This window comes from Colias eurytheme, chromosome 28 (assembly GCF_061535395.1).
Source record: "Colias eurytheme isolate Ceu_HAF_F1 chromosome 28, ilColEury1 Martin Lab GWU primary, whole genome shotgun sequence".
In the NCBI taxonomy this organism is placed as follows: domain Eukaryota; kingdom Metazoa; phylum Arthropoda; class Insecta; order Lepidoptera; family Pieridae; genus Colias; species Colias eurytheme.
In genome coordinates this window covers 4,979,471-4,998,227 of record NC_143007.1, presented here as the reverse complement: position 1 = coordinate 4,998,227, position 18,757 = coordinate 4,979,471, and the positions used below count along the sequence as shown (strand labels likewise).

General features: G+C 34.5%; 3 protein-coding genes across 3 annotated transcripts; 1 reads left to right on the top strand and 2 right to left on the bottom strand.

The window, feature by feature from the left end:
* Positions 1-2,401: 2,401 nt before the first annotated feature.
* Positions 2,402-3,922, bottom strand: HINT1 (histidine triad nucleotide binding protein 1). Its single transcript, XM_090117606.1, has 3 exons — positions 3,760-3,922; positions 3,170-3,281; positions 2,402-2,596 (listed from the first exon to the last, which is right to left on the bottom strand). Exons 1-3 carry the CDS (start codon positions 3,868-3,870, stop codon positions 2,436-2,438), a joined length of 384 nt encoding a protein of 127 aa, XP_089973732.1. The 5' UTR covers positions 3,871-3,922; the 3' UTR covers positions 2,402-2,435.
* A 443-nt stretch (positions 3,923-4,365) lies between these two features.
* Positions 4,366-12,152, top strand: trsn (translin). The gene is made up of 7 exons (XM_090117592.1): positions 4,366-4,540; positions 4,733-4,820; positions 6,751-6,847; positions 8,484-8,599; positions 9,455-9,537; positions 10,971-11,062; positions 12,003-12,152. Exons 1-7 carry the CDS (start codon positions 4,463-4,465, stop codon positions 12,130-12,132), a joined length of 684 nt encoding a protein of 227 aa, XP_089973718.1. The 5' UTR covers positions 4,366-4,462; the 3' UTR covers positions 12,133-12,152.
* A 4,997-nt stretch (positions 12,153-17,149) lies between these two features.
* LOC149896630 (uncharacterized) lies at positions 17,150-18,243 on the bottom strand. The gene has a single exon (XM_090117747.1). The coding sequence runs from the start codon at positions 18,146-18,148 to the stop codon at positions 17,150-17,152; it is 999 nt and encodes a 332-aa protein (XP_089973873.1). The 5' UTR covers positions 18,149-18,243.
* Positions 18,244-18,757: the final 514 nt, after the last annotated feature.

Genomic DNA, 18,757 nt, shown 5'->3' with positions numbered 1-18,757 from the left:
AAAGATCTAAGCATACATAGGAACAGACAGCGGGAAGCGACTTTGTTTTAAACTATGTATGTAGTGTAGTTACCTATAATACTACAACCGTTTTAAACAAGGAAATAATATTTTTAATAAAGTGAAAATTTAAAATGCAGCTGGCCATGACGAAGGTCTTTTTTTAAATCAACAAGCAAAGACATTCATAATAATATACTTAGTGTTAATTTTAGAAATATTTATTGTGTATTTTTTGTTGTAATTTATTTTAGTACAAATATGTTTTTTCTTTTTTATTCTAGTATGTACTTAACGTTAATTATTTTTTCATTGTGGTGACGGCACACGGTCATTAATATTGAATCTTTACAAGACATACATAATACTCCTAATATAATAAACAAAAGCAATATTTTATCTCATTTATAGCAATATATTAATAATATTATATAGTAAAACACCTATAGTATTTACCCATTTAATTTCTACGTACCTATCCAAAAATATATAAGACATTTCAAAGGATTCCTTGATATATAAGTGGCCTATGTGTTACCATGACATGCAATAAATAGGCAGCTTAGCTATTAATTTTTTTTACAAGTAAAATTGTTGCATAGGTACACTATAAATGTTAGTTTATCTGCAATTTTTCTAATTTTCCTTATGGTCAAACATTATAGATCGTGTGTATGCACTATGCACCATAACCCTATTGGTTTTTGTCTTTGTTTTACACTCAATGCATTTCATTCAAACATTTCCGCCAAATGTAAATATTAAATAATATTGTAAAGTATAATAAATATACATTTGATTTTGTTTTATTGATATTCTTTATCCCAATTTGTCTATGATCCCACTATGATTTATATTATTCTGTATTTTAATATTGAGAATTGAGATTCTATTTCTACATAGTAATAATAGCTCAATGTATTTTATCAAGTTATAGGTATATGTATAAATATTATAAACATCCTTTATTGTAGGTACCGGTAAAACCTGCTAGCTTTGCCAACGGTTGCAGACTTTGCCATAGCCAACTTCTGAGGGAAAAAGTGTAGTCACATCTTAATATCAGTTTTTTGTCATGTATGCATGCCTTTATAGTAAAATTTATGAGTTAAATGGCAACACCGAATGAGATGTGGCAGCCCAGCTTGTTTTTGAGATGTCATTTTCGGCGGTTACTTTTTTCGAATGTTGGCGGTATGAAACTTAGTGCTCCGGAACTTTTACAAAAACAAACGGGAAAAGCATTGCCTACGTAAGTATTTTTTTGATATTATGTTAACATAATGCTCTTTAGCTAAATAAAAGCTGATTTACTGTGCTACAAGCTACCTTTACTTCGCAATTGGTATTGGTAAATTCAACAACCCCAATCACAACGTCTGTGATGGTGACTTTGCCATGTTTTGTTGGAGGTTAGGGCTGCCACATAATTTCTGATGAATATTTTAATTAAATTGTCATTGTAAGTACCTACTGACTGGTGAAAAAAAAAATATAAATAGTTAGGTAGCCAGGTATGAAATACACAGTGCATGTGCTAAGATGAAGTTGTTTTACAAAAGGTATTTATTTATTTAATTATTTATTGCACACACAAAAGAAATAGAGACACATAAAGTACAGCTAATAGGAAATAATGTGTACAAACGGATTTTAAAACTTGATTGGATTGGTTCCTAATCCTCCTAACTCTCCTTGATTATGTTTTTTTTTTACTTTTACTAAATTGTTCCTACTACGAAAACATTTTTATTTGACAACCCTAACCCTAACTTCTTCATATATAGGAAATATTTTGGAAAGGTTGGTGAATTTGCCACCTTCTTAGAGAGTTAAATTACCAGTGCTAAATAATATAAAGTTTTTACTTTATTTTACGGGATATACCTAGGAAGAGTGCAAATATATTACTTTTTAACCTCATAAACTCCAAAAATTTCATTTTTTCTTTCATATGGCAAATTTACCAGAAGTGACAGCTAACTTTGCCATAATTGTTTTTATGCTTAAAATATTATAATTTACAAAAATAAAATAGATATTTAGTAATAATGTAAATTTACATGAAATTTACTACGTCTAGGTGCAGGTTACTCATTACGTTTTCATACAATTATATTTTTTTAAAGCGAATCAAACTTTTTGACACATGAAAAAGTGGCAAAGTAAGCAGGTTTCACGGTAATTGATATTTACAATCTTTTTTAGATATAAGTAAATGTATATATTTTCGACTGTTTATTTTTACATATAAATTAACCAGTTTACACTCAATTAAAAAGTGATATTTGTTGTTAAAGATCATTTTTTTCTAATTAGTTAATTTTCATCTATAGCTAATCATAAGAAGTAATGTCAACTGTCAAATAAATTTTCCCGCCAATAAATAAAACACCACAGATAACCGTAAACATTTATTCATCACAGACTACAACTTAACCAGGCGGCCATTGCATTTGCCTACCGCCTAGAATATGAATATGAAGATGGTAGACGCTCTGAGCTCCATTCTGCCCATCATTGATGACCAAACGGAAACCAGATTTGTCTAGACCTTCCAGAGCTGCTATTTTACGAGCGGCGGTTAGGAGATGACCTGAAAACAAATAATATAGTTAAAAAAATGCTTAAACTCGTGAAATTATTGTATTGTCATTGATCGTTGATAAGTGTACAACATTTGAATTAAATCTGTGTGTTTAATTTAAAATCGAGTCTAAAGGGGTTTGTTACAAAGTAACATACAAGTGAAGCTAAATAAAGCATGTTGATTAATATTTTTACTTGAAAAATATTTCAATTTTAAAAGGTAAGAAATATAAACTATATGTAATATTATTACTTCAGAACACACACTAAATAAATATGATTCTGTTAATTACATTTTCACACCTTTACACAACACATTTAGATCTTAATCTTAATACTATTATAAAGGCGAAAGTTTGTATGGATGTATGGATGTTTGTTACTCTATCACGTAAAAACTACTGAACCGATTACAATGAAATTTAGCACACATATAGAGGGTAACTTGGATTAACACATAGGATAGGTTTTATCCCGGAAATCCCACGGGAACGGGAACTATGCGGGTTTTCCTTTGAAAACGCGGGCGAAGCCGCGGGCGTAAATCTAGTAAGTACTTTCATAAATAGATAGAACTTACCAAGAAGCTGTTCATCACCATCCTCAGCCTTGGATAGCTGCGGGATGGGTTTCCGAGGGATCACCAGGATGTGGGTTGGTGCTTGTGGGTTCACATCATGGAACGCTACACACTGTAACAATATTATAAATAATATATTTGAATACAGCAATTATTAATTAGGTTTCCAACGAAAGTTACTGTTAACGACAATACATGTATATTGATTTATTTTCAATCATATTATTTTCATTTTTCATCATTTTTAATGTTGAACCTAAATTAAGTACATTGTACAAAATTACGGATCGTATAACGCTCATGAATTCATGATATTTAATTATTTCGTAAATTCCAATTAGAATTTAATAGTCTTTATCGATGCCTTATCATAATTTATACGAATTCTTATTTCAACAAATATAGCATAATATACATATTATACATGTATTATAATCACCTACCGCTGCTTTCATTTAGAATATAACATGATAAAAAAGAACCGGCTTGAACCAACATAAAGTACACGAGTTCTCATCATAATTATTATGGTTGGCGAGTATAGTCCGTAGCATGGTCCGTAGACTCCATAAATGAAGCATTTTTCTTACCTGGTCATCTTCATAGACGAACTTAGCGGGAATTTCTTTCCGTAGAATCTTCCCGAAAATAGTATCACCGCCTGGAGCGGCAGTTTTTGCTAGTTCCACTTCCCCGGCCATTATTTTCTCTTCTGAATTATTATGACATTGACAACAGAGACTTTTGCTGTCACAGATAGAGTAAAAAAGAAGAATCCAAATGTTACGACCACAGAATATTTTTTGAAACATCAAAATATTGATAAAATAAGATTTAATAATATATTGTGACAAAAAATTCTATTCAATCCCCAAGTATATATCATTATGATAAAAAATTAATATGACAACCGATTACCGATTATAATTCTCATAAAAAATTTATATCTTAGATTAAATAGTTTTCACTTAGTAGGTAATTACCCCATAAAAGCAAAAAACAATTAAAATTCACAATTAAAATCGTTGCACATTATTTTAAAATGTCTAAACGTACAACTGTTCTGTGGTACAAATAAATTTTCTTTTAAAAAAGAATTGGAAATAACTAAAATGCTTGGCATTGTATCCAGTTTTTTTATAATTAAGAAACAGAAATGTCAAAGTCATTCTTTACTGTATTTTCCCGAGGTATTATCCGGCTTCCGGTTTATAATTTATTCGTGAACTCGCAAGAAGAATTCATATAAACAATATCTGTATTTGTATTAAATAGTTATTGAAAACAAATACAATGAGTACTAATCACATTATTAACACTATATTCGGTGAATTCCAAAAGAGTTTAGATCAAGAGCAAGAGTTGCGTGAAGTGAGTATAAACTTAAATAATAACAAACAAACAAAACAATATTGTTTTTATCATTTAGCATTGTATTTAAGTAGGGAACAGTGACAATTTTCTACGATAATTTAATTAAAACATATTCTCTTTGTGTTGATAAAAGGATATTACAATAAAGTCATGAAATAACTACAATAATATGATAATTTTAACTTATAGGTTATAAGAGGTATATGCAAAGACGTAGACCAGATTTCGCGTGAAGCCACTACAGTATTACAAGTGATACACCACGATGAAGCCGCTGGTAAGTTGATTTATACATTGTATGTATGAAATAATCACTATAGGTAAATGTAAATTTGTCTTAAGCCTGGTTCACACTTTGATTAGTGCGAGTGCAGGTGATGAGTGCGAGTGCAGGTGTGTAGTGCGAGTAGTGTCCAATTGACTGCGAGTGCAGGTGATTAGTGCGAGTGCAGGTGTGTAGTGCGAGTAGTGTCCAATTGACTGCGAGTGAAGGTGATTAGTGCGAGTGCAGGCACGCTGCGAGTGAGGGGGAAGGGAGGGCGCGCGGGACGTGGCTACTCGCAGTCCACTCGCAAAAAAATAGAACACGCTTCTATTCACTTTACTACACAGCCTACTAAACACTCGCACTAAACAGTCGCTGTCCACACGTAGTACTACTCATCACCTGCACTCGCACTAATCAAAGTGTGAACCAGCCATTAGGTACAGTACGATTCAAACTTAATGGCGGCTCGGAACATCGTACGATCCGATGCGCAGAAAACAATTTTAGGCCCTTCTCCCATTACGATACGCACAGGCGATTCAAGTCTCGGAGACTAGTCGCCGCGGAGTATCTCACATACATTTGTATGAAGGCTTGCACACTACGCTACCGGTATCCTTCACGTCCGCGACTATAATAGTATCGCACGACTCACCGTGTTGGTAGCTTTTGCGTCGCGTCTCGCGCGTATTTCTTCGATAGAAAGATAAAAATTTCTTATCATCATGTTGTAGTTCTCGTGCGGCTATTAAAACTCTACATTTTATGTTTCTTTCAATATATGGATGACTCCAGTACTTCCTACATAATGTCCGTCCACCAAAACGAGGCACAATAATGATGAATTTAGTCATTTTTCAGTCGCTTATATGCGAGCATCGGGTAGCGAGCAAATATCTAACTAGTATTCTACTCGAGTATCGTATTCTAGAAGTATCGTAGCGGGAGAAGGGCCTTAAGTATTAGCAGGATGTTAAGGGACCTGTGCGCATACGCAGTCGCACCTAACTTTCGAACTGCCATTAACTTTGAATCGAACTGTATTTTGCTTACAAAATTATAAATTAATTTCAAAAGTCTGCTTACCTACATTTTAGTACCTTATTCTATCTATTATTAACAGCAAAATAGTGAATTTAGATAGATAGATCGATAGAACATGTTTATTCATAGAAATAAAAAAAATATCTCCTAGATATATATATCTATACTTCTATACTAATATTATAAAGGGGAAAGGTTTGTAATTATGTATGTATGTATGGTTTAGGTTTTCACGCATAAACTAGGTACTGAACCGATTACAATGAAATTTAGCACACATATAGAGGGTAACTTGGATTAACACATAGGATAGGTTTTATCCCGGAAATCCCATGGGAATGGGAACTATGCGGGTTTTCCTTTGAAAATGCGAGCAAAGCCGCAGGTGGAAGTCTAGTAATATAGTAAAAAAATGACTCTCCTATAATAACTACTAAAGAAAGGAATCTGAATCTATGTTAATGTAATAAATATGCATAGTTACAGATGCAAATACGTTACATTGTAATTATTAAAATTTTCATGGCATTTTTATGTCACAAATAATCTATACTAATATTATAAAGCTGAAGGGTTTGTTTGTTTGAGCGCGCTAATCTCACGAAGTACTGGTCCAATTTGAAAAATTCTTTCAGTGTTAGACAGCCCATTTATCGAGGAAGGCTATACATATATCATCACACTAAGTCCAAGGAGCGGAGTCCGGGTGAAACCGTGGTGCGCAGCTAGTTTGGGAAATAAAAATGATTTTATAAGCAATAATAAAAATAAATTTTAATTATTTGTGAACAATCTTTGTATCCTGACAAAATGATTTATTAGCAGTTATTTCTTGCAAACCAAATTTTTAAATGGTAGTAATTACTTCTCAATAAATAAATACACAATATTACAGTTTCAGCAGCGTGTCTCAAAGCTCGTGAATTGTTTGAGAAAGCTAACGCAGGGTACGGAAAACTGAAGGAAGTGGTACCAGCTGCGGAATATTATAAGTATGGTATTATTGATATTTATTATTCTTATTTTTTATTTGTACAAAATTAATTTGAGTAAAATTTAGCTTAATCAGTTTATTTCTTGTGATTAAAGATAGATATGTTTTTCACATAATATAGCCTTCTTTCAAAATTTCAAAGTCGCGTCATGGCAATACTGTCACGTCATGGAGGAAGGCGACGATTTTGGTATTTTTGAATCTTGCCAAAGAAGTTTCACTTCTGTCACATGCTCTTTTTTACTTCGAAATATAAATCACTACATAGTATAAAACAAAGTCGCTTTCGCTGTCCCTATGTCCCTATGTATGCTTAAATCTTTAAAACTACGCAACGGATTTTGATGCGGTTTTTTTTTAATAGATAGAGTGATTCAAGAGGAAGGTTTTAGTATATTATAATTTATTAGGTTTTAGACAAAGCGGGCGAAGCCGCGGGCGGTAAGCTAGTTAATTATAAGTCTTATTTTTTATTTGTACAAAATGAATTCGAGTAAACTTTAGCTTAATAAGTTTATTTGTTGTGTTTAAAGATAGAATCTGTTCTCTTTTATATAGCCTTCTTCCAAAACTTCTTAAGGCGCGTTGAGAGTAAAATTTCAAAGTCGCGTCATGGCAATACCGTCACGTCATGGAGGAAGGCGACGATTTTGGTATCTTTGAATCTTGCCAAAGAAGTTTCACTTCTGACACATTTCTGTTTTGTTATACATAAAAATGAAACCCGTTTTCCTTTGTCACGGCATCACACGTGAACGGGTGGACCGATTTTGATAATTCTATTTTATTATATTCCTTAAAGTACGAGAATGGTTCTTATGGAGAGAAAACGTAAATCCATACTAATATTATAAATGCGAAAGTAACTCTGTCTGTCTGTTACTCAATCACGCCTGAACTACAGAACCAATTTGCATGTAATTTGGTATGGAGATATTTTGATACCCGAGAAAGTTTATTATAATTAAATTTTAAAGTTTATTTTAAACAAGTAAAACTGTCAGATCGTCGAAAAATATTGGAATTAATATTTCTAAATAAAATTATATGTGGTCAACTGTCCACTGCAGCTCTTTCCCAAATCTCCTTTCATATACCACTTAGAAGTAATCGAAATAATCGAACTTTCACATTACCAGTCCACCGCACCCAAAGAGCATATTATAGCACTCTAAACAGAATCTGCACAAATTACAATAAGTTGTGCGAGATAATACCAGATCTTGACATTATCGGGAGTAAACCTATTAGATTTCGGAAATGCCTATTTGACAACCTTACTATGCTGTCGCAAGTCCTTCAATAGATTAGAAATTTGTCTCTTGTAGTTTTAAACCATTTCCCATTTTAAATTACCTATTATCTATTAGTTAGTATATTGATAACTCTTTATTTATGTGTAAGCGATTGTAATTTATAGTCTAGTAGTCAACACATGTTATTGCAATAACAATTAGTCATTAAGGTTTAAAGTGTAATAAGTATTGTACCTATATTATTGTTATATGTGTTTGTGTTGCAAATAAAATAAAATAAAAATAAAAAAGGACATAGGCTACCTTTTATTGCGAAATATATACCACAGGCGAAGCCAGGGCGGACCGCTAGTAAACAAACAAAATTGTAACTTTCAGGTATCAAGATCACTGGAGGTTCATGACTCAACGGTACTGCTATCTCATATCATTAACCATTTGGTTGGAAACGGGGATACTTGCTACACATGAAACTGTCGCTTCTGTGCTTGGCGGTAAGAAACAATTTAATTAACATATAATATAGACGTTATATGGATTTAGAGAGAGCCAGAATCATCAATATTATCACTACATAGTATAAAACAAAGTCGCTTTCTCTGTCCCTATGTATGCTTAAATCTTTAAAACTACGCAACGGATTTTGATGCGGTTTTTTTTAATAGATAGAGTGATTCAAGAGGAAGATTTAAGTATATATTTTATTATGTTTTAGACAAAGCGGGTGAAGCCGCGGGTGGAAAGCTAGTAATGAATAAATTAGATTTATTTTTGTTAAAAAGCCTTTGAAATGTGTATGCATTGTTGACATAATGTCATAAAACTTGTAATACAAAAGAGTATTTAAAAATATGTATAAATCATACTAATACTATTAACGCGAGAGTTTGTATGTATGAATGTTTATTACTCTATCACATAAACGGTATAGACACTACAGTTTTGGATGAAACTTTTCGGAAGCATCCTACAAATTTTATAAATGCAAAAGTTTTTGAGAATGAATGTATGTGTATGTATGTTTGTTACTCTTTCACGCAAATAATACTGAGACGACTTCAATGAAATTTATCACACATATACAGGGTAACTTGGATTAACACATAGAAGAGGTTTCATCCCGGAAATTCCAGGGGAACTATGCGGGTTTTTCTTTGAAAAAACGGGCGAAGCCGCGGGCGGAAAGCTAGTAGGTTATACATCAGAATAACACATGAGCTATAGAAATATTTGATTTTATTTTGCATGAGTGTGTGTTATAGACTTATCATAAAACAAAGTCCTCCATGGCGTTACTTAATTTTTTTGTACATGCATATGCTTAAATTATTATAACACTATTTTTTCAGTGAGTGCAGAAGAAAGGAAAGATGGCTTCCACTTGGATATTGAAGACTATCTAGTGGGATTACTGAATCTATGCACAGAATTGGTGAGAATTTGAAATTTTTAAATAATCTCTATTCAAACTACATTGTTTTCTTTAGTGTGTTGAAGGAATTTTCTTTATTTATTAAGATCTAAACCCATATTAAACGATTTCTTAAAATTATTTTGTAGACTATTTGATAGTACTTAACTTCTTTACTGCATAACAAGGGCTTTACTCATCCCTACTATATAAGTATTATAAATGTTACGCTTTCACGCTTAAACCTCTCAACCGATTTTGATGAAATTTGGCACATACAATCTTTAGACCCTGAGAAAGAACATAGGCTACCTTTTATCAAAACACCACGCGGGCGAAGCCGCGGGCGGAAGCTAGTTTTTAATAAAGTTGGATATTATCAAAGAGTAAAGTTTTTGTTTATTTGTTACTATTTAAATCAATTTTAAACATTCTTTTACCACTAAAAAGCATGTTACCGAATAACATAATTCATAAACTATTATTATCCCATGCAAAGCCAGGACAATCAACTAGTATTTTAATACATATCTATACTAATTTTATAAAGAGGAAAAGTTTGTAAGTATGTATGTATGTATGTATGTATGGTTTTCACGCAAAAACTACTGGACCGATTTCAAAAATTCTTTCACCATTAGAAAGCTGTATCTTTACTGAGCAACATAGGCTATATTGCATTTTCAAAAAAATTAGAGATCCTTACCAAAAATGCAATAATGTAACCCAAGGTGTAAAAAAATCCTCAATAAAACTTCTGTCATCGCGTGCGCTGCGGAATCTATTGAAGATAGAACAAAAAAATGTTCTACGGTATTATAGAATGGATCAATATCTACAAGAAAGTCCGCGATACCATATGTCCATCTTCAGTAGTTATGTTACTACAACAACTTTTTTACGTTTTCAAAGTAAATAGAAGTGCCGACAGTAATCAAACCATGTTATCCATACACATATATTAATCCTTATCCCATTAAATGATGTTTTATTATAGACTGTTTCAATACCAGCAAAATACTTTTTAAATGAAAAGAATTGGATATTCCATTCAGAAGATATAACGAATTTTTAAAAGTGTCAATCTACAGAAAATAGTAGGTATACTGTTCGAGCAGGCCGTAGTGCGGGGGTCACGGAGGAATTCTACCAATATGCGTCTTGACGGAACACAGTGGGGTTTTGGTCGGTAGGAATCCGACATAACCCACGGCCCCTCCCCCGGAGGCCGTGGGTATCTATGAAAGATTTCCCCACTAAAACAAAAAAAAAAGGCCGTAGTGCGGGACGGGGTAAAGGTGATTTTCATGTGATTAAAAATTAAACCTATAGTCCGACCTATAATAGACTTTTCACTGTAACGATATCGCTATCTATGCGGGTGAAACCGCAGGGCATTGCTAGTACATATATATTTTTTTCTTTTATATATAAATATATTATTTTTGTTTCAGTCGCGTCTCGCTGTGAACTCAGTGACGCGAGGCGATTACAACAAGCCCTTGCAAATATCGAAATTTGTTATGGAACTCAATGCTGGTTTCAGGTGAGATATATGGGATATTATTATACTAGCGTGCGGTTTCACCCGCATTGCTCCGCTCCTGTTGGTCGTAGCGTGATGATATATAGCCTATAGCCTTCCTCGATAAATGGGCTATCTAACACCGAAAGAATTTTTCATATCGGACCAGTAGTTCCTGAGATTAGCGCGTTCAAACAAACAAAGAAACTCTTCAGCTTTATAATATTAGTATAGATTAGGTTTTAGACAAAGCGGGCGAAGCCGCGGGCGGAAAGCTAGTATATTATATCCCATTTTAAGTACAATCCCATATGATTAAAACACGTGATTTGAAAGCTCAAATAAAATAAGTGTGCCGAGCACACGTGTCAGAAGTGAAACTTCTTTGGCATTATTCAAAGATACCAAAATCGTCGCCTTAATCCATGACATGACGGTATTTATTGCCATGACCTTGAAATTTCACTCTCAACGCGCCTAAAGAAGTTTCACTTCAATAACACCCTCATTTATCACTACATAGTATAAAACAAAGTCGCTTTCTGTCCCTATGTATGCTTAAATCTTTAAAACTACGCAACCGATTTTGAAATGAAATGAAATGAAATAATAATGAAATGAAATTTTGATGCGATTTTTTTTAAATAGATAGAGTGATTCAAGAGGGAGGTTATAAGGTATATAATTTATTATGTTTTAGACAAAGCGGGCGAAGCCGCGGTCGGAAAGCTAGTATATTATATCCCATTATAAGTACAATCCCATATGATTAAAACATGTGAAGCTTTCAATTAAAAAAGAGTTAGCGCACACACGTGTCAGAAGTGAAACATCTTTGGCAGGATTCAAAGATACCAAAATCGTCGCCTTTATCCATGACGTGACGGTATTGCCATGACGCGGCCTTGAAATGTAACCCTAATTTAACATTTTAATAATTAATTTAATTTTTTTTTTACAGATTATTAAACCTCAAGAACGATCACTTGCGCAAGCGGTTCGACGCGCTCAAGTATGATGTGAAGAAAATTGAAGAAGTTGTCTATGATCTTAGTATTAGGGGTCTTTTGCCAAAAACCAGTGAAAATTGAATAAATTTTGTAGTTTAAAAGTGTGTTTTATTTAGTATGTCACCAATGAACCATTAATCTTAAAAAATAATATTTTCTATTGCAACATTGACGTGACAACGTCTCATAATTCGATAGAGCCGGCTGCACGCACGAAAAAACATGACTCATGCGAGTCATGCGGCGTTACCTCGCTCAGAGGCGTTCCATGTAAGGCTTGAAGTGCAAGCGAGAGCGCGGAACGAGGGACAAAGAAGCACAATCGGACGTTGTCACGTTCAACTATCGTTATCTTTACAGACAACCAATTTTTTTTATTTATTTATGTAGTATGCTCTTATACTAAAGCTGCGTTTCCACTAGATGTGCGAGTAGTGAGGGATGTGTTTTTAAAGAACCAATCGTATCGCTTCGTTTAGTAGTCAAATTCGCACATCTCTGATACAAAAGCACCTTAATAATAGTCGAATTTGCACATTTCTAGTTTATAAACACCCTAATAGTAGTAGAATTTTCTAATATCTGGTGGCAAGCACCCTTATAGTAGTCAAATTAGCACATCTCTTGTTGAAAAGCATCCTAATAGTAGTCGAATTCACACATCTCTAGTGCAAAAGGAACCTAATAGTGTCGAAGAAAATTAACAGATTTCACTTTAATATAGCGCCATCTATCGGAATTTATAAATATATGAGTAAGAAAGAAAATACGTTTAGAAAGAAAGAAAATACGTTTATTCGGCAATCAGTAAGACACAATCATCACAAAACATTAATAAAAGCAAAACAAAAACATACAAAAAAGAAATGGAAAACAATAATAAAATAAAACAAAAAATAAATCAATGTGATATGAAAGTGCCCCCGTATCGCCAAAAAGGACCAAGTTCAGCATGTGCCAGGCATATTATGCCTGGCGCTGGTTTTCAACAAGATCCCTTTAAGATCCGACTCACGGACGTGAGACGACGCAATGATAATAATAATTAAAATAGTGTTTATAATAAGTAGGTAGTGCATTTTGAGTGTATGAAAATCATATATATAAATATCACATATAATTATAAAATAATATAATAACATAATACAATAAAACAGATATAGGTACATATATACATTACATTATATCATATTAAATTACACGCAGGCCTAAAATAAAGAACATTGTCCAAAGCTACAAACACATCAAATATAATAATAAAATTCAGTGAGAGAACAGAACACGAAAACAGAAACAGAAACTGGACACTAGCTTATCCTACGCTGCTCATCGATCAAGTAGTTTTTAAGGTGTTTCTTGAACGTGTTAATATTAACCAATAACCTAATCGGTGGGGGCAAGTCGTTCCATATTTTTGATGCTGCATAGCGGAAGCTGCCTCTAAAAGTAGTCGATCTATGCTGAGGAATAATAAGTGGCTGAGCGCAACTTCTGCACGCAACATCCCGATTATTGGTTGTCCAGTTTAACTTTTCATAAAGGTAAATGGGCGTACGCGTCTTGATAATCCCAAACATAAGAGACGCCAGATGCAATTGGCGCCTTGCCTTTAGCTTGAGAATTCCATGCTTATTTAAGAATGGCGTGACGTGACTGCGAGGTGGAATTGTGTAACAGTAGCGCGTACACGCATTCTGTACTCTTTGTACGAGCCTTTCGGTTCTGGCCATGAGACGTGGACCGTAGACAGTATCACCGTAATTAAGTTTAGATAGAACCAAAGATTCTATCAAACGCACTCGAAGGTCCTCCGACAGGTATGGACGCACTCTATACAAAGTTTTTAAACGGAAAAAGCAATTACTAACTGTGTTAGTGATATGTTTCTCATATCTTAGTGAGCTATCTACATAAAGACCTAGATTGCGCGCCTCGTAAACTCTCTGGATTGTCTTACCTACGATTTTAACATCAAAAGGTGGCATAGATGTGATATACTTTTTTGCACCGAATAATATATACTTTGTCTTATCAGGATTTAACACCAAAGCATTTGTGTCAGCCCAATCTGCAATACGTGAAAGGTCATCATTCAAGTGTTTTATAGCATTATCAAAATCATTCGGAAAGAAAGAAATATAAACCTGAGTATCATCGGCATAAATGTGGAACTTACACTTTTTTATTGAATTAACTATATCGGCCGAGTATAAAATAAATAGGATGGGGCCCAGAATAGAGCCTTGGGGAACACCTCTATCAAGAAGACCAAAATCTGAAAATACGGAGCTACCATCATCCAATCTGATTTCGACACTCTGCTGACGGTTGTATAAATAACTGTGAAACCAGTGTACTGTGCTATGGCTAAAGCCATAGTAACGCAGTTTCGACAGAAGCAAAGGAATACTTATACAATCAAATGCTCGGGAAAAATCAAGCAGCACAAGGATGGTACACATACCCTTATCCTGAGCGGCCAATACATTGTCCGTTACGTCCAACAGAGTTGTTGTGGTACTATGGCATTTCCTAAAACCAGACTGAAATACGGGAAGCAAGTTATTGTTCTCAATAAACTCCGTAAGTTGCCTACAAACAACCCGCTCCAATACCTTCGACATGCACGGCAAAACACTTATCGGCCTCAAGTCCTTGAATGAAACAGGGTTACGATTCTTAGGCAGAGGCCGAACCAATGCTTTTTTCCACAAATCGGGAAACGTCGACGTCAAAATGGAGCCATTAATAATCTGTGTTATAGGTTTCAAGGTGTGAGGCAGAGTAAGCAGCAGCATATTCAAATTTATTCCATCACAACCCCCAGCGTTCGACGCGAGTCCCAGCAAATATTTTGACACAGTGTCTTCAGAAACAGTTGTTAATTCAAAAACCGCCTCGCTGTGCAGATGGGAGTCGAAGAACATTAAGGACGTTGAATCTACAATAGCACTACCTGGGACTTGTAAAAAATGCTGATTTATTTGATTGGGGCAGGACAGATGTGGTGGGAGCTCATTTAGTTGTTTGCGAGGTAAAACATTAGATTTTATATTTTTCCAAAGCACCTGAGGTTCATTTATTATATCATTTATACTAAAACGAAAATAAGCTACTTTTTCATTATGTAAAGAGGACACGACGAGAGATTTCAATTGATGGTAGTAATCCTTTTTAGAATCTGTCTTAGATTTCCGATATTTAGATAAAGCGGCATCGCGTAACTTCATCATGGTTTTTATAGTGTCAGTAATCCAGGGATGTGAGGGCTCTTTGAAAACGATTGTCCTAATGGGTGCATGTAAATCAAACAGCGCAATAATGCACTTTGAGAAAGCCTCAACCATTGCATTTACTGAGTCCAGATGCATGAAATTATTCCAATCTATTTTACTCAGGTCTTTATTTAAACTTTCTCGACAAATACATTTAAGAGGACGGAATTTAGTTACATAAGGTTCTAATCTATTTCTTTTTATGTTGAACTCACACATAACGACAGAATGACCAAGACTAGATCTGTATGGTTCGACTGTAACGTTCCTAGCCTGCAAATCCGTGCAAACTAAATCGATTAGAGTTTGACTGCCTTCAGAAAAGTGGGTAGGAGCAGAAACAAGCTGTGAAAGGCTCAAGGAAGAAAGAAATTCATTTATTTTTAAAGATTTAGAATCATTACAATTTATCATATTTACATTGAAATCCCCCAACAATACACAATGATCAACTTTATCAAGTGCACTTATTGTGTCAGTCAAAGTATCCAGAAACAAATCCAGATTAAGCCACGGCGGACGATAGGCTGTTCCCACCGCAATATGTTTACCGTTGACCACTAACCTCAGCCACATTTGTTCAACCGATTCACAGTTTGGATTAATTGGGATGGTTATCGTTTTAACCTTTAAACCACACCTGACATAAAAACCTACCCCGCCACCACGGCCTGAGCGCACCGTCGCAGGCCGCGGGACATGCCGCAGTCGGTATCCGGGAACAACAGGAGCGCGACCGTCATCTTCTGCCCGTAACCACGTTTCATTGATGGCGAAAATGTCAAAATTATATCGCACTACCATCGCAATAAAGTCATCATGAAATGTGCCCAGTGAACCCACATTATGCAATCCAACTATAAGGTTATTCAACACCATTGCTAATGTTACTCACTAAAAATAATAATAATAATAACATGAAATTAAATAAATATAATAAAAAACGGTAATAAATATAATAAAAAGTTAAATGTTGTATATAAAACGATAACATGGCAATAGAAATATATATTATGTATAAAAGTATGTATAAATATTCATTTAAATTGTATCTTCTCAATATCATTAATTGCACCACAATAATAAAAACAGGTGTTAAAAAATAAAGGTTCAGTTTGAGGCGAAAAGTGTAATATGTAAAATCTATACCAATGCACTTATGCGATACAAAACGTTTATACAATATAATATTATCTGTTATTAATAATTCAACAATGATATAATATAGTAGGAAAATACCACAATTCACAACAATATTAAACATAACAATAAAATAAAAGTACATTGAGACAAATAAAAAAGGATGATCGTTTAGATACTCCACAATATAATGTTTTAATAACAATAACAAAAAATATTTTAATTCCTTATAAAATGAGTAGTTCAAAAGTGGTAACAAGTAATAAATAAACAAACCAATTAACAATGAATAAATGAAATGTTTAAGCAAATAGACTGACAATATTATTAAGTAGTAAATAAACATTTCTACAGCCGCGCAACACAATATAAGGCACAAACAAACATTATAGGAATTATCGCATGAACAATTATGGTAAAGTTTTATATAGATATATGTATAAAAATGTAATTTTATAGTAGGCAAGGCACAGCAGGGTACACATATTATTAATACTGTTTCCATTATGATAATAATAATCTGAAGGTATATAAGCAATAACAAGAATAATATGATAATATAACAAGAATACAATACCAATATTACAGAGTAACGGTTAAAAACAAAGATGAAACGTAAAATTCTATGAGTTATATTATTTGCACTAAAAACTTTAATAATTGATTTAATGATCAACTCTATATTATGCTGCGCCAAATATACGTTGTATATCTTCTTCGCAACGGATAAAGCATACAGAATCGTCGGGTTTGTTTCTAGCGAATATGCGACCCCGCTTTGACCAGACATAACGCCAACCACGACTAGTGCCCGCTTCGCGCGCCATCCGAAACAACTGGCGGTTAAATTTAGTGAGACGTTCGTTAATATAGAAGCGCCTGGGTGGGCCCGTCATATCCAAGTCGGCAGTGGTGGCGCCGCGGCGCACGCGTGCACTCCTCAGCAGATCGTCGCGCAGCTGTCGGCGCGCGAGCCGCACGACTAGCCGCCGCGGACGGGGCGCCACGGCCGCCGCGCCCTCTGCCGGCCGCGCTCCGATACGCTCAGCGCACACGATATCGTGCGGTTCAATTTGGATTCCGATTTTTGAAGCAATTAAGATAGTCGTGTGTATTGGGTTTTCTCCACTGGTCTCGGGCAAGTTAGAAATCTCAATGTCATTCGCCAATAGTTCCTGATCTCTGTCGTTAATGTCGCTTTTTAATTGATTAATAATATTATTAAAACTCTGGGATGCGCTTTCGGGAGACGTCTGCATATGCATATTTTCTAGGACGGTCATGCGTTCCTCCAGGGCACCGATACGACAGCCGTACTCTAACATGCTGGACCTAAATTCCGCCAACTCATCATGCAGCGTCTTAAATTCACAACGAACTTCGCGCAATATCTCCTCTTTGATTTTTTTTAGTTCCAGACAAAAGTTCACTGAAACATCCCGACCGGCTGTGCTATTGGGCGAGGGAGAGGTGTTCTGCACATGATCGTGTCGCCTCACCGGGGTGTCGGATGAATTATCACGTGCAATATTTTTTTTACATTCGGGACACTGCCATAACGTCGGTGTTATTCCCGTAATAGATAAGCCCACACAGGCACGGTGATAGACGCCTTTACATTTATCACATTTAGCGGCATCTGCCGGCGATAAGAATTTACCGCATCCACCACACTTAGGCATAATCAATTATTTTTAAGTAGTTCTGCACAATATCGATAGATGTCGATAGTCTTGAAGCCGGTCAGTACCAACAGATGGAGCTAGCCTTGATTATAACCAGCTGATCAGTGTTTATTTACTTTATTCATACGCAAATATAATTAATGCTATGGTTCCAGAAAATCAAAATTACAGACCTTCCTTACTACAGATGCATTAATTTGGGCTATATATTAACTTGATTCTTTCAAACACGTACCACATTAATTAGTTGAGGGGTAGTTTTAATTCAGTTGATCCGTTACACAATTATACTTTAATGTTTTTTAGTATTTCCACTGAACACTCAACTTTGCCAACATAATATATGAAAATTTAAAAAAAGCACTTCAACATAACATTGAGATTAAAACTTTTAAACCGTTTACACTATTTTTATTTTAAATACAACAGTAGACTATTGCGCACAGTTTGACATCCGTGACGTCGGTCTAGTAATTCAAATTATATTATTTTCCAAGAATGTAGTTACAAATTACAGATGTTTTGGTTACAACAATATTAAGTAGCTTGATCGGATGTGAAACACTGACAAAATTTCGGGTCATTTGTAACAGGATGGCGGTTCTA

Bases quoted from the DNA above. Each gene is read 5' to 3' on its own strand.
- HINT1 (XM_090117606.1), bottom strand. From the start codon at position 3,870: ATGGCCGGGGAAGTGGAACTAGCAAAAACTGCCGCTCCAGGCGGTGAT. The intron at 3,282-3,759 runs GTAAGAAAAATG...ATATTGTTACAG, and splicing joins TCGTCTATGAAGATGACCAG to TGTGTAGCGTTCCATGATGT. The intron at 2,597-3,169 runs GTAAGTTCTATC...ATTTGTTTTCAG, and splicing joins TGGTGATGAACAGCTTCTTG to GTCATCTCCTAACCGCCGCT.
- trsn (XM_090117592.1), top strand. From the start codon at position 4,463: ATGAGTACTAATCACATTATTAACACTATATTCGGTGAATTCCAAAAG. The intron at 4,821-6,750 runs GTAAGTTGATTT...ACAATATTACAG, and splicing joins ACACCACGATGAAGCCGCTG to TTTCAGCAGCGTGTCTCAAA. The intron at 11,063-12,002 runs GTGAGATATATG...TTTTTTTTACAG, and splicing joins GAACTCAATGCTGGTTTCAG to ATTATTAAACCTCAAGAACG.
- LOC149896630 (XM_090117747.1), bottom strand. From the start codon at position 18,148: ATGCCTAAGTGTGGTGGATGCGGTAAATTCTTATCGCCGGCAGATGCC.